This window comes from Colletotrichum jinshuiense, chromosome 2 (assembly GCF_051148585.1).
Source record: "Colletotrichum jinshuiense chromosome 2, complete sequence".
Taxonomy (NCBI): domain Eukaryota; kingdom Fungi; phylum Ascomycota; class Sordariomycetes; order Glomerellales; family Glomerellaceae; genus Colletotrichum; species Colletotrichum jinshuiense.
This window is the reverse complement of record NC_139309.1, coordinates 5,719,586-5,734,851: the sequence shown is the minus strand read 5'-3', so window position 1 is coordinate 5,734,851 and position 15,266 is coordinate 5,719,586. Positions and strand designations below refer to the sequence as shown.

Below are 15,266 nucleotides of genomic sequence, written 5' to 3'. Positions count from 1 at the left end.
TTTTTCTCTCGTGTTTGAAGGTAGTTTATGTTGAAGAGGTTGGTTTCTCATTTGTTTGTGCGGACCTAGGAAACCATAAGGTGAACCCAATATTATAATAATACTGAAACGGATTCTCATCGAGGGTGTTGAAACAATTCTCATACAATACTTTCCTTTCGCAATGTTAACGATTAGTCTTGATTAATTCTCATGAAAACAGGAAGGACCCTTCCAATTTGGGATGTTTGAATAGACAGGCCATCAGTTCATCACGATGTCACTGCTTGGTAATGAAGCCGAGCATCTCTTCGTCGTATATCTCAATACACACGCAAACTAACTTAAGAGCCTGAGTCAAAGATACTCTAGTAAATCCTCGGCAGATGATAACAGTAAATTACTCAATTATCACGTCGGTCGCCCAGAAACCTAACCTCAACGACTTCCGCTAGATCGAGTGCATTTACCGAGCAATAACTCGAGTGGCTCATCATCATCAAACACGGCAAACAGACACAGTGGAAGGCCATTCGCGCTGTCCTCCGTCTCCCCTTCTCACCTCGAGGATCCCCTGGCTTGTCAGTGTCATCCCATCGCCTCCCCGAAATATGGCACGGACGCTTCGTCGAATCAAATAAGGAGGCTCGGCAGACGTGTTTTGTGTGCCAGCGGCGGCTGTAGCTTCACAAAAGCAGTGTTTGGTGCAACTAGAGACCGAAAATCTCAATTTGATGTAAGAATATCTCGTAAGAGAGCACAACTCTAACACCTCAATTGCCCCGATACCCCCGAAGTGAGGGACGCAGAGCCATCAACGTGGTTGGGTTCAGGGTCCTCAAAGGCGTCTCCAAAGACAGAATTTCGGGGAATGACGTTAGGAACCCGCTTTCTAGACCCCTTTTCCCACCTACCTATTTCCCCTAAACCAGCCCACTTACATCTATCTGTATACTAACGTTGTCTAAAAATTTGGCAAATATTAACGACATATAACTAGAGAAAGCGACGATTTCATTGCTGGCATGGAGATACGCAAAACTAATCAGATAAGCAGCGATCCTCACTAGTAATCTTATCGGCTGGCTTGACTTTCGCCCTCTATTGATCATCCAATCATGACTCTCTACCGGTTCAAAGTTGTATACATGTCAACAGGAAACGGGTCATTCAAGCAAGAAAGAGACATTATTTGCTGTTAAAGACCTCCACGAAAACTCACTTTTCTGGGTTGGTTTGTACAGAGCAGCGAGCCAGCAAACCCAGGATTCACCTGCGGACAGCTGCAGAGGGACACAAGCTTGCAAGCGTCAGTGATACCTACAAAATTGACCGAAACTTCTCCACTGGCAGTTATGTGGCGATCAATAACGGTATTCTAGACCTCCGCGGCAAACTGGGCCAACCCCGCAACGGCGCTGGTCCCGGAAAATACATTCGGGTCGATTGCATAACCGGTTGCGTTATCCCGAGACGCAAGATCGTAAGCACTGCTGATGAACGGTTATCGGCCCGTGCTGTGGCCGCTGCCCGACTTTGTTATCTGTGTGGTAGGTCGAAGCAAAAGATCCTTGGCTCAGTCAGCCTCAGTAAGCGACATTGCCGATAGCGCGCAACGGGTGTTGAGCATCTGCCGCGACAACCACGTTGTGCCAGAATGTTAGCAGTCAGGCGTCCCACTGGGATAACTGTATTGTCGTCTCCGCCGAGAGAACCGTTGAACCCCTTGCGCGGCCATGAAGTTCCAGAACGTTCAAGAAAAATGAGATGCTGGCCCCAGGGCCGGTTGGGAAATTCAAGTGGCAAGCCTGGCGAGTGCCTTAGGGCTGAGATGCAAGGATGATACATGTAAATGGGCGTGGTACTCCTGACGGAATATCCGTAGTTCGTTGACTATCAATCACCAAAGAAACTGCTCCAGCGCTGCAATCAGTAAGTTGTTGGGTTTTGACAAGGCCCACTAGCCCGTCTACCCCTGGTGTTGTTGATATTGACCCTCAAAGATGCTACGGCAAAACGCCTCTGCTGGTTAGTCTTGCCCGGGGTGTAGTAAGCACCACCTCAACTTTCCAATGTGAATCACCTTGTGGAAAACTCGTTTCGCAAGTGCCTCGAGTACAGTTGTTAGCCGCGATCTCCCCTATGTTTCCTTGCCATCGAAGCAATGGCAAGACATGAGCCTGGTCTCACTCCCAGTCGACATTGCCCCTCACAACTGACGGTTTTGACTGTCAATTCCAATTTTCATTTGAAGCCTACTCAGCTCAGCTCATTTCGTCTCAACCATCTATGATTTAAGATGAAGAAGGTCCGTGCTCTGCATGAATCTTGACTCGTCTCGAATTGAGTGAAGGCCAGCTATTTAGGGCTCTTATTAATCGTCCCCTCCACCCCGAATAGGAGCAGAGGAAACCCACAAAAAGGCAGCATTAGCGCAAACTTAGTCGGCATTCCTGTGCCATGTCCACAGAGGGAGAGACGCGGCACACTCCGTAATTACATCATCATCCAATAACACAAAACAGCCACACCCGCCCTCGGCTCGTGAAAACTTCAACCTTATCTTATCCCCTAGGCTCGACATGTTTGATCGAACGTGGCACGACATCATCAGTTGAAGCACAGCACCATCCGGAACCAATGAATCTGTATCTGTAAAGCTATGGCCTCCGACGAACAGCAGCCGGATGCCGAGAGCAGCCGTGGGGGCTCCCCGGAGCCCCAGCCGGACGGCGCACCGGCACGATCAGCGACAGCCGCTACCGCCGCCAGCGGCGCGACAAAGAAGCCGGCTCCCAAGCCGAATCTCATAACCAGGCTGGGTCTCGACGCGCCGACAATCATCATGATGTTCAAGGGCTCGTTGCCGCCTCTCATTGGCATTGCCATCTACCAAGCCACGCCCGTGGCGCAATATTTCACAACACTGGGCTATCTCGTCCCCATCATCTCTGTGCTCGCCTTCGCTATCCTCCCGAGAGGCAAGTACCTGCAGAACCTCGTCCTCAATGTCTTTGGAATTCTCATCGGCGGGGCACTCTCAATGTTGGCTCTCTGGTCCGGTGTCAAGGCAAGACGCAACACGGCTTCGGCTGAAGAATTGGCCTCTGGACTGCCCGTTTACAACTCGAGCCAGTCTGTCGTCTGTGGCCTCTGGCTCTTCTTCAACATCTGGCTCTCGAACGCCATGCGTGCGAAATTCCCCGCGATGAACCTGCCCGTCATGATTTACTCCATCTTTATGAATGTAGCCTGCACGTTCGGCCCTCTGATGGTGACAACCGCCGCCGCTGAGTCCTTCACCAAGCGGCTTCTCGTCGCGATGCTCACAGCCATGGGAATTGCAACCGGCGTATCCCTCTTCGTCTTCCCGGTGTCCAGTCGAAAGGTGGTTAGTGCTGAGTTCAATGGCGCGATCGGCCTGGTCCGCAAGTCCATCAGACTGCAGTTGAATTACCTGCAGACGTTGTCTAGTCCGGATATGCTGGAGCGCCACCAGACGAAGAGCAGCAACGTATTCAAGAAGAACAAGAAGAAGGGCCCAGAGTTGACAAAGGAGGCGAAGGCGGCGAACGAGCTGAAGGCTACGGCCCTGGCCATCTCGGCCTTGTTCGGAAAAATGCACGGAGACATCTTGTTTGCGAAACGGGATATCGCATACGGAAAGCTGAACTCGAAGGATATTGGGGAAATCTTCAACCGCTTGCGAAGTATCATGATCCCGTTGAACGGCATCACCACCATCGTCGACATCTTCCGCCGCGCGTCTGAGCAGCATGGATGGGTGGTTGGCGATGGCAACGGTGGAGATTCGGACGCCGAGAAGGGCTGGGAGAAGAAGGTCTGGAACGACATCATGCTGCAACTAAAGGAGCCATACGAGATTCTCACCGAAGCAATGGATCAGGGACTGGACCACGTGAGTCTAGTACTGGAACTGACACCGAGGCCGAAGAAAACCAAGAACGCCGACGTCGAAATGGCCGCCGGATCAAAAGCCATCCCGAAACCGGGCGAAGCCGGATTCGCAGAAGTCCTGGCGGGGAAGGTGCAGGATTTTAACGACAAAAAGGGTGAGATGCTGAGGAGTTGGCTGAAGGAGAGACAGCTCGCGACCCAGCAAGAGCTTCGGGATCTGCATCTCAAGAAGGTGGAGACGAGGATGAAGGAACGCGATCAGACGCAGCTATATGTGATGCTGTACATGGAAAAGCTCATGCTCGCCCTCGGAGAAGCCGTGCAGGATCTGGTAACTTTCGCAGACTCCAAGGTTGCCGACGGCACAATGGCGAAAAAGCGCCTGATTGTACCCTCTCAGAAGCGCCTCAAGAAGTGGTTCAAGGGCTTCTGCAGCACCGAGGACGCCTCTCCGGAACAGACTCCGGACATCGCGGAAATGGGAGCCAACGTGGTGTATGCAGGCGATGGATACAACAAGAAGAAGGACCCCGAGCATCTTCCCGCAAAGGGCGCCTGGCAGCATTTCGGCAACTCTGTCAGGAGGTTCTCAGGCTTCGTTGGGTCTGGGGAATCGCTGTTTGGCTTCCGTGTCGCCATCGCGACCATGACTATCGGCATCATGGCCTTCCTCAAAGACACCCAGACATTTTTCAATGAACAACGGCTTGTCTGGGCAATGATCATGATAGCCATCGGAATGACCATCACGGCGGGTCAATCCATCTTCGGATTCGTCTGTCGTGTCGGCGGCACATTGGTGGCTGTTATATTCTCTTATATCATATGGTACATCGTCGTTGAGCGGACTGCCGGTGTTATCGTTTTCCTTTGGCTGTTTATCTTTGTGGAGCAGTACTTCATCTTGAAGTACCCCCGCTTCATGCCCGTCTGGCTCATCACCATCATTACACAGGTCCTCATCATCGGTTACGAGTTACAGGTCCAGAAAATTGGCCAGGCGGCTGCAGCAGCTACAGGTCAACCGTATTACCCAACGTATCTCCTTGCACCCTACCGTCTTGCCTGCGTCGCAGCGGGTTGCGCCGTCGCCTTCCTGTGGACCATCTTCCCGGCACCCATGACCGACCGCCGCTGGCTTCGACGCGACCTCAGCGCTTCTCTGTACCTCTTGGCCAACTATTTCAGCGTCGTCACCGAAACGATCAAAGCGACCATGGAAGAGACCCACGGCGACATCAAGAAACCCGGCTCGCCGGCACACAAGATGGAGAAGGAGAGACGGCGAATCCTGGGCAAGCTGCTGTTGCTGCTCCCAAGTCTGGACAGCCACGCGCAATGGCAAAAATGGGAGCCCGATATCGGCGGCAAGTTTCCGCGAGCCACTTACGAGGACATTATCAGACGCTCAACCAGCATCATGCGATACCTCACCCTGATTGCCTATACCATCACATGGAAGCCCCGCGACCAGCCCGCGACGCCCACAACAGAAAACGACCGAGCCTGGCTCCGCGCCCTCAACCAAGTCCTCGCCGGCATCGAACCAACACAACACACCATCCTCTCCACGCTGACGCTCCTTTCCAATTGTCTCCTCTCGGGCCAGTCGCTACCTCCCTTTATGCACCTCCCGCGCCCGAACGAACTCACTCGCAAACTTCTGAACCTCAGCGCACCAGAGCTGGGTCAAGGGGCCCAGCGACGGGGCAGCGAGTTGGACCAGAGACTCGTTACCGTCAACACCCGCACCGGATCCGAAGTGCGCTCAGCACGGAAACCCAGTGTTGCCGAGTCGCCGACCAGCGATACTTCGACAATCGCTGGCATGGCTGAGCTGGTGGAGATTACCAGCCCGCTCGGCAGCGGAAGTATATTGGACGTGCGGAACGTGGAGCAGCACGGGTACACCGAGTTCGCCGTGTTGCAGGTCTGCAGCTCGCTCGTGTGCGATGATCTGGACGGCTTGGTGCGCTCGGTCAGCAGCTTGGTGGGTGTTGTGGATTTCAGCTTCAGGGTCAACGTGAGCCAGACAACCTTGAGCAGCAGCGACGATGATGACAGAGGAAAAGGCAAAGTCGACTAATATCTAAAAAATATCTAAAGAACATATATATATAAAAAGGGATAGAACTGGATATATAATACAATGAATTTTGCGTTCAGCTACAATTAACTATCACATCCCCCAAGGGGTATCTGGAATACTGGATGGCTGACATGTTTGCAGTCATAGCAACGATTCCATCTTACTCTGCATGATCTTTTTATCAAACATAGGCTCTATCGATAGTAAGTAGGACCAATCGCACGCTGATGTCAATACTTCAAATGGTGGTCATGTATGAGGCTACTATACGCATGAACAAATGTGCATTATTAAAGAATTAGCGTGTAGATAATGATCGCATGGATTAAATGGGTGAACACTAGATGAATTGATACAGTTGTTATTTCATTAAACTAAGAATACATCTCCGACAAATTACAAAGGAAAGAAATTGAATCCAAGTTTACCAACTGCAATCAGCAGCTTTCCTCACTGCTACTGTGATCGTCACCACCGGCGGTAGCACGGCTGCTTTTGAAACTGCGGGTGACTGTCCTGGTACCGGACCGATGGCTCTGCTCGTGAAGCTGCGCACTCATCCTCTCCTCGAGTCTCTCCATCTCTCGGCACTTCTCCTCAAATCTGCCAATAGCCTCATCACGCTCGCGGTCTGCCGTGTTGCGTGCGGTGATGGCCAACTCCTTCTGCTCTCTCGTTTCACGGAGCATAGTGCGCAGGCTAGATAGCTCAAACTCGTATCCGGAGCTGCCCTCTTCGTACTCGGTGACGCTCTCGTAGACGTCTTCGTACTTGCGCTCCCAGTCGTGGCACTTCTCTTTGAGCGCGCCGCATTGGCCGGTGAGGGTTCCAATCTCCAGTCTGAGAGTGGCGACGCTAGACCGATGGTTCTCGATCTCAATCTCCAAATCCTTAACCTGGTCCCTCGCGACGGTGTAGTCTAGCTCAAGACGCTCAATGCGCTCCGTCTTCGAGTGCATCTCCTCCTCCGTCTTCCTGAGCATGGACTCGGTGTGGCTGAGGGTCTCTTGCACAAGAAGAAGCTGGCGATGGTTTTCATCGGCACGGCTACTGGCGCGATCGCCCTCTTCTTGGATTCGCTTCTTCTCAATGATGAGCAGGTGAAGTTCTTCGGTCTTCTTGGAGATGACCTCTTGGAGCTCCGTCTGAGTGATCTCAATGCGGGACAGCTCTTCGCGGACCGAAACAATTTCGCGCTCCGAGTGCTCCCACTTGAGCTTCCACTTCCCGCAACGGTCCTCGGCCTCTTGCCATCTTCCATGCTCCTCTTCGACTTCTCGCTTCAGCCTCTCGACGATCTGCTCGATCTCCTCCTTCTCGTGCTTCACCCTGGTCATGGTCTCTTGCACATCCTTGAATTCGTGCTTCTTCTTCTCGTACAGCTCCTCGAGCTCCTTAAACTTGCGTCTGAGCTCGTCATGCTTGTGTTCGGACTTGCGCAGCTTCTCTTCCAGCTCTCCCTCGTTGTGAAGCCACTCGTGCTTCTCCTTCTTGAGCGTCATGTTGGTCTGCTTGACTTGCACCAACTCTTTGTGGGTAGACTCGAACTTGCTTCCGAGCTCGCTGTAGCGAGATTGCAGCTCGGTGTATTTCAGATCAAGACTGTCACGCTCGCCGCGCAGCTTGCCGCACTTGTCTTCGAGTTCGAAGCGCGCAGCTTCGGTTGCAATCAAAGCCAGTCGCGTCTGCTCAGACGTTTTCTTCGTCTCCTCGTGTTCCTTGCGGGTGTACGTGAGACTGTCCCTGGTCTCCGCGATTTCATGCCGGAGGGTTCGGCACTCGTTATCTCGCTCGACCACCCTCTTCTTAAAATCGGTGGCACTGTTGAGGGCGGCGGTGAGCTCGAGGCGAATCTTGACAAGCTCCTGTTTGCGCTCCTCGTGTTCATGGTTGTGGTGGCCATGCTCCCTATCCTTGCGCTCGATTGTCTCGGTCATCTCGTCGAAGCGTTCAGACATCCATTCGATCTCGGAGTAGCAGGAATCCCGTTCCTCTTTGATCTTGTTCCATACTTCTTTCAGGGAGAGGCTTCTCCGGGACATGTTAGCCATGATCTCCGTGAGGGCGAAGAATTCGCCCTCGGCCTGAGCGGTGAGTTCCTTGGACACCTCGGAGCGATGATGACGTTGGAACCCACCGCCACTCCATGATTCGCGGCTCATACGACGTCGTGTAGTGTACGAGCTCCGTATGGAACCAGTAGGACTGTCTGGTCGTGACATGAAGGCCCTGTCGGAATGGAAATGGGTCATGTCCGGGCGTGGTAGACGACGGGGCCGGCTACGATCAGTTATGGTGAGGCCAGACATCTCTGACGCCAACGCCTCAGATTCGCCTGTCATGTCCGTCGCATCGCCGTCGATGTGATTGTGCAGCTGGGCTGAAGACAACTCGGGGGGGTGGCTCTGAACAGCTGCCATTTTGGTAGAGTGTCGAGCTTGAGAACTAATAATAGGTTTTAGAAATTGGTAGAATACTCCTGTTGTGCATGCAAGAGAAGCTGTTGTGATGAATGATATGATTTGGATGAAGAGAGAGCAGAGGCGCCGTAGCATACTTATCATCATTTTGAACCGTGCCCAATGCTCTCTCGATCTAAATTCCGAGCATCAACTATCATCATCATCATCATCATCATCTATAGCTTCAGTCGGCGACCTGGAAAGTTTGCTTCCGAGACAGAACTGAACTTAATTGGCTTCCCGAAACAGCCAATCCCAGTGCAACGGTTCTAGCATTCTCTGTCTTAGAGAGGGCACAACAGTCAACTCCTCTCGGGTTCGAACATCTCCAGCGCAGCCTATCTACATCCTCACGATCTGCAGGGCCAAGCGAGGCCTTTCTGTTCCACTATAGTCCCGGCCCCGCCGACATGTTGGCCATACCTATGCTTGCATCTTGATGACGAAGTTGGCCCAGCCACAATACCCGCGAAAGTGGCCCTCCACAACGGTTATGGGGCCTTATTGGCTCACAGATGGTTTTTCCAACGACTAAATCCCATTCTCGACGCTCTCCCGAAAACAGGGGTAAGACACATGAAAATGGGAAAAGGCCGGCTTTCATGAAGGTCTCACCAGCGAGGTGATCTTCAAAAAACGCAACCAGAATGATTGTGACGAGCTTCTCCTCACGCTAGTAACCTAGCGAGCGGGGTCATTGACGGGATATAACACCCGCCCGTTTATAGCGGCAGTACTCGTGGGAGGACTCTATGCACTTTGTATCCACACAGGCTGTCTTGCAAGGGATGGTGCTAACGACCCGTTAGGCATTGATAGGCCAGGTCCCCGAGTGATTCAGTTGCTTTCAGATGTCAGCTCCGGCAGACCGTATGAAACATTTCTCTCGGTCTGGCCTGGCGCCGGGAGTTGAGAAGAAGCATTCTCCATATCCACCCGTTAGGCCGGTGAATATGATTCACATCTACACTGGTGATGTCACTTGCTTCAGTGTTTGGGAACACAGAATACCGGTACGCAGTAGACGAGGAATCTAAACAGCCGTCACCTATCAACAAACTGGTTGGATGTCGGGATAGCGCCAGGGATGGTTTGGTTCCTAGAGACATGCAAAGCGTGGTTTGCGAGAATGTATTTTGCTCGCTTCACATGTGTTCTGACGCTAACTTTTGGACCGGGCTCACAGCGAGGACGACAGAGATCTATGTGAAATGTGGAAGAAGAGCGATACTTGTTGAAGTCATCCTAAGTTGGTTGCATCGAACGAAGGTATCGAATCAATGTTACGATATGAATCCTTCATAGTTGACAAGGACGCTGAAGTCAAAGTTTCCCATTCATAGGAAAGCAAAACATCATGCCAAATGGCTAGATCATGATACCTGGCGTCCCATCTTCCGCGGCCCGGGCCGTTCCCGCCTTCAAAATGACCTCATTTCTTCTCGGGCGTCGGCTTGGAGACATCGACCCCAAGCAAGGCGCCGCCAATCTGGATTCCAAATTTATCCGGGCCAAAGTTCCACTTCTTGCCGGCATCGCCCGGCGACTTGCTCTCTTGTACGGGTACAGGCGATGAAGAAGATGCCTTGTCGTCGCTCTGGCCCTCCAAAACCCTCAACCCACGCGGCTCAAAAAAGGTTGAATTCCAACTCGCGAGAACATCTCTCATACGTCCTACTTGCTCGTCGTGGTCTAGTTCCCTGGTGTCTTCGGTGCTTATTGGGTCCTGGCCCTTGAGGTCTACTGGGACATGTGCGGCGTTGCGTGGCCCTGCGACGCCGACGAGGGCGGCAGTGAATGCGGCCCAGTCATCGTGACGGACGTCGCGGCTCAACCAGACGGTTGATGGCTCAGGATAGGGGAAGGCAATTGGCGATGTTCCCGGGATCAGATTGACGTAGTGAGTTTCTGTCGATGACGGGCGGGGAAACGGGGGAGCGCGGGCTGCGGGGTTGGGCGAGGGAGATGTAGCCTCTGTGTAGGAGGGGGGTGGGTTCTCGCCGTCATCCATTATGTTTCCTGTCGATTCTTTCGATTTTGTGAGCACAATCAATTCGTCTTGAAGGGAGAGGCAATGTTGTCTTGGCAGAAGACTTTAAGTATACAGTTATTACGAACAAGCAAGTGGGAGACCACAGGCGGACTGGGTCATGAACTGAATATGTAGTCACTGGTCATATGGTTCTGGGCCCCATCAATGGGCTCATTTGGGAATATTACAGTCTATCACCTTCCTATTTCTGTTGGTTGTCTGGTCCACGCCATCTCGGCTTCTGTCGCGTCCGACTGCGCCGCACTTTGGCCCCTGGTGGTGTAGTTCAATAAAGCACTGTGTCGTGTCCTCAAATGCCACACTACTGACACAATGAGTAGGGAGTATACCGTGTGGAGTAACTGCAAAGGTATTGATGCTTCGCTTTAGTTGCTGTTTGAACTAGAAATTGTTATTGGTCCCAGGTTCAATTTGAAATCTACCTGGGCACGGTTTGTTTTATTGGCCTTAGCTCTTGTCCTGCATCTGATCTTGAACATTAAAGCGCCCCGTGTGTGTGATGATGGGTATCAAGAGATTCCGACTGTGTGGAAGTGGCAAAGAGCGCTCTGGACCTCGCAACCCCCCTGTCCGGGTTGGTGCGGATGGTTGACGTGGCAAGGGTCCTTATCGTTCCCAATCAGCAGACGTGGGAGAGGTTGGAACCAACAGAGGAGCGAAAAGCTGGCTCATGGATGACCGCCAAGATGTGGTTGGAGCTGACGCATGGCTTTGGTAAGGCCGCGTTGCCTTGCATGCAGTCATCATTCAAAGCCGGCAATTTTCTGGTAAAGCCAATGGAGTCTTTGCCGAACTTTGGAACTCTTAAGGAGCTAGATAAATGAAGATCAGATAGAGCGACCGATGTATGGGACGGTGTTTGAAAGATTATGTATTTTTATGGTCTGTTCAGTTTTCGTTCAAAGCATGACAGAATCTTGGACTGATATGCTGGACGTTAAGCCCACCAGGTCTTGTCCTGTGAGAAGCCGGACGTTGATAGCAATTGAGACCAAACATGTTATCGGAATTGAGATATTAGCATTAGATGCTATTACAAGGTACTTGGGCATCCTACAAAAATAGTCATCTCTGTTTATGTTGATCTTGCGCGTCAATGTTGCTTTTCAAATCTTCTTAATGCTAACAAGGATTTCAACATGAGATATGATCAGGTCCGTTATGGTTTATGCCAAGACCGGTTGTAGAAACTCAAGATCTTATCAGAAACTCAACGATGTTGCAATCATGTAGGCTAGACGTGCTGCCGTCAAATATCGACGTGAATGAGGACAATGGTTAACGGTTCCGCACCTTCACCTTCGATGACAAAAGTATTTATGGTTCTGGAAACCCTTGACTAATGTGGACTATTTATCTAGATTGTGTAGACATCAACTTCTTGCAGGCAAAATGGCATTATGAGAGTTGTGGTTTTATTTGAGAGAGGTACCGGTTCGAACACTCAGCGAATGTATTTATTTTTAAGACAAAGTTCTTGTAGGATATTATAAATCATGGAAAGTCTATATGCGCCCATGTAGTGCCCTCAAACCAAACGCACGCCGTCGACTTCTCGTGTATGAGTTTTGGAGCCTTCGAAAACTGGTGATCATTTGGTTTTAGGTCTTAAATTTCCACTGAAAAAGGCGACGGGCGTCTGAAGATGTCACGGTAAATTGAAGAATGGAAAACCAGTGCCTAGCCTGCAATAGACCAGTTAACTGATAATAATAAAACTTTACCTGATAATTGCAACTGAAACATCAAGTACAGTGTCGGGGTTACCTCCGTAATCTGTTGTTTCTTGTGGCTGTGCTATGTGCCTCTGGAAAGTCTGCAGGACTCTGTACACCGCGTCTGATTGACTCACCTCAAGCGGCGTTACCCGCATTGTTGAGTTCTACTCAGCGCAACAGCCAGAGAGGGACTTCCACATTCCCAACAACTGGCTCTTTGTCTTGACCGTCAAGAACCAGTTTGTTGTTGGGCGTCCACCAACGCGTCTATGGCATGACGTATCCCTCCCATTATCCCGGGAATATGCGACCTGGGGTGCCAGACCGACCAGGGTCAGCAATCGGATTGGATGATGCAACTTCGCCAAGAGCCGCTCGGGTCAGGCCGAGCGAAACATCTGACAACGGACAACGGCCTTTCCTTCATAACCAATGGCCACGATCCGACGTGGCAGCTGTGGCAGTTAAAAATCTAGAACACACCAGCGCCAATGTGCTCCCGAGGTCCAGAAACCTGCAATCTTAATCTGATCCGGGGCGACGTCAAAGGTCTCACATGTGACCCGCCCTGGCGGACTGAGCCCACGCCTATCAGGGATGCGCATCCCCCCCCGTTGGCGCCCCCTTGCGGACGTGGCTGCGGACAATGACATCAACATCCTCGCATAGGATTTCTCATGTTTCCTCGCACGCTGGCGTCGCCGTCCAGGCGGGTGAACCTCTCCACACATCTGGGAGATCTGCACCGGCAGCCAATTACCATGGCCCATCGCGATCACGTTAAGCATAGGTGCGGCTACTGCAGGGAGCTTGATGCGTCTACACTGACGGCTTGCATACGCGTTCGCCGGATTTCCCTGCTCCCGCGATCTGGATCTACAGGTACCCGAAGGCCTACCTCTTCTCGTGGAGCGACTTTATCAGAAGTCGTGGTCGCCGCTCACTAATCCTCCCGCGATCTCACTCACCCACTTCATCATCGAGGCAGACGAGCAGTAAACCACAGACAGGATGCCAAACTTACCAACAATCACGCTCGACACCACGCTCGCCGACCTCTACCGGCGAGCCAGCCCGAAGCACGCCGACAAGCGCATCGCCCAGATCTTTTGCGGAATCAACTCGGGCTGCGGGCTCAGCGCCAACGTGCCCAGGAACGCAAAGTACATCTACCAGGACAGCCCCTTCAACGCCGTCCCCGAGGACGAGTCCAGCAGCAAATGCGGCGACAAGCGGCTGCAGCAGGAGCTCGCGGTCAAGTACCTCTCGCTGATCCCGCAGCGCGACGCCTTCATCAGCGGCGACTGCCCCGTCATCTTCTTCAACATTGACGACACGGACAAGCAGAGGGCGCACGACAGGCGCGAGGCCGAGAGCACCGTGTCCGTCCTCGCGGAGCACCAGCGCCCCAGCCTCGTCTTCTGCGCGGGCCCCTCGCAGATCCCCGTCGAGGAGGCCGGAATCGACACCATCGCGTACAAGATCGTGCTCGACGGCCTCGACCAGCACAACGTGCTGATCCCGCCCGAGACGCACTGGTTCCTCAACTCCAAGGCCGCGCTCGCCGGGTCGGGCCTCCCCACGCCGCGGTGCAAGATCCTCGAGCTCGACGGCCTCGCCGACGAGGGCCGCCTGTGCTGCGCGCGGTGCAGGGGCGACGACGCCGAGTTCGTCATCCCGAGCGCCTGCACCGGCGCGCGCGGCGCGTGGTTCCGGGCGCAGAGCGAGCGCATCTTCGCCGAGCTCGCGGCGCACCCGCTGCCCTTCGTCCTGAAGAACCAGCAGACGTTCGGCGGCGCCGGCACGTACATCGTCGGCACCGAGGAGCAGCGCGCGGGCGTCGTCGCGGACCTCCGCGGCGGCATCCTGCGCAAGCTGCTCTCCTCGGTGACGGCGGCCAACGCCCACCTCCGCCCCGCGGCCCTGGTCCTCTCGGACCTCGTCGCGGACCCCGTCGGCGACTACGGCTTGACCTTCTTCGTCACCGACGACGGCAGCGACCCCATCTTCCTGGCCGCCTCGGAGCAGATGATCAACGACGACAAGGCCTGGATCGGGAGCACCATCAACTACGACCGCCAGGACCAGCTGATGGCGAAATTCGGCCCGCTGGTCAAGAGGATTGCCGAGTGGCTGCGCGGTTACGGCTACGTCGGGCCCGCCGGCGCCGATGTCTTGGAAACGAAACCCTCAAAGGGGCCGGGGCCGGCGACGAATGGCAACGGGACAAACGGACATTCAACGAACGGGCATTCGACAAACGGACATGGCGCAAACGGCCACGGCGCAAACGGTCACGCCACGAACGGCAACGACGACTTTTCAAACTACCACGTCGTCGACCTCAACGTCCGGACCTCCGGGTCCATGTGCCTCCCGCTCCTCAAGCAGCACTTCACCAGCCGCGGCCTTTGGAGCGCGTCGTCCTTCAGCGTCAGCAGCAAGAAGGGCCGCGCCGAGTTCATCGAGTCGTTCCGGCAAGACTTCGAGGCCGGCAGGATGTGCGTGGTCAGCTGGTACGAGGACCGGTCCGCGGGCACCAGCCTGGCCGACGTGGCCGTCGGGGCGGAGGACGAGGAGGCCCTCCAAGAGGCGATGCGGCGCGTGAGAGACGCGACGGAGGGCGTTACGTTTTGATTCGGGGGAGGGGAGAGCGGGTTCTAGACCATATACCATTACGATAATCTTTCTTAGAGTAATCATTTTGATATCATCAGCGACGGGTAGGTATGCTTGCGGTGCGTCACGGAGCGGTGGACCATATAAACTCATTTCGAAGAGGCAGGCCATCCTGCCTCGAATCAACCATTATCATTTACCAACGGCCCCTTTACATCCGGAACTCTGCGAACTAACTAACTGTCTACTCTCTTGGTTCCAACTTGCACTGGACCCTGTACTCTCAATCCCACTTTCAGCAACCAGCCCACCAGCTGCGTTCGGCACGATGTCCCATTTGGACCGACGAGTTATCAGAATTGCAAATCATTTGAAATATTTCGTCGCATGAAATACGATTCACGAGCTTAAGCTTAAACTAATCTGTC

At 53.3% G+C, this 15,266-nt stretch overlaps 4 protein-coding genes across 4 annotated transcripts; 2 read left to right on the top strand and 2 right to left on the bottom strand.

The window, feature by feature from the left end:
- Positions 1 to 2,641: 2,641 nt before the first annotated feature.
- EsH8_II_001496 (aromatic acid exporter family protein) lies at positions 2,642 to 5,983 on the top strand (the record flags this gene model as incomplete). Its single annotated transcript, XM_083264794.1, has 1 exon — positions 2,642 to 5,983. One exon carries the CDS (start codon positions 2,642 to 2,644, stop codon positions 5,981 to 5,983), a length of 3,342 nt encoding a protein of 1,113 aa, XP_083122116.1.
- Positions 5,984 to 6,423: 440 nt separating this feature from the next.
- Positions 6,424 to 8,406, bottom strand: EsH8_II_001495 (uncharacterized protein; the record flags this gene model as incomplete). Its single annotated transcript, XM_083264793.1, has 1 exon — positions 6,424 to 8,406. One exon carries the CDS (start codon positions 8,404 to 8,406, stop codon positions 6,424 to 6,426), a length of 1,983 nt encoding a protein of 660 aa, XP_083122115.1.
- A 1,474-nt stretch (positions 8,407 to 9,880) lies between these two features.
- On the bottom strand, positions 9,881 to 10,459 carry EsH8_II_001494 (uncharacterized protein; the record flags this gene model as incomplete). Its single annotated transcript, XM_083264792.1, has 1 exon — positions 9,881 to 10,459. One exon carries the CDS (start codon positions 10,457 to 10,459, stop codon positions 9,881 to 9,883), a length of 579 nt encoding a protein of 192 aa, XP_083122114.1.
- Positions 10,460 to 13,230: 2,771 nt separating this feature from the next.
- On the top strand, positions 13,231 to 14,856 carry EsH8_II_001493 (uncharacterized protein; the record flags this gene model as incomplete). The annotated part of the gene is made up of 1 exon (XM_083264791.1): positions 13,231 to 14,856. One exon carries the CDS (start codon positions 13,231 to 13,233, stop codon positions 14,854 to 14,856), a length of 1,626 nt encoding a protein of 541 aa, XP_083122113.1.
- Between the last annotated feature and the right edge of the window lie 410 nt (positions 14,857 to 15,266).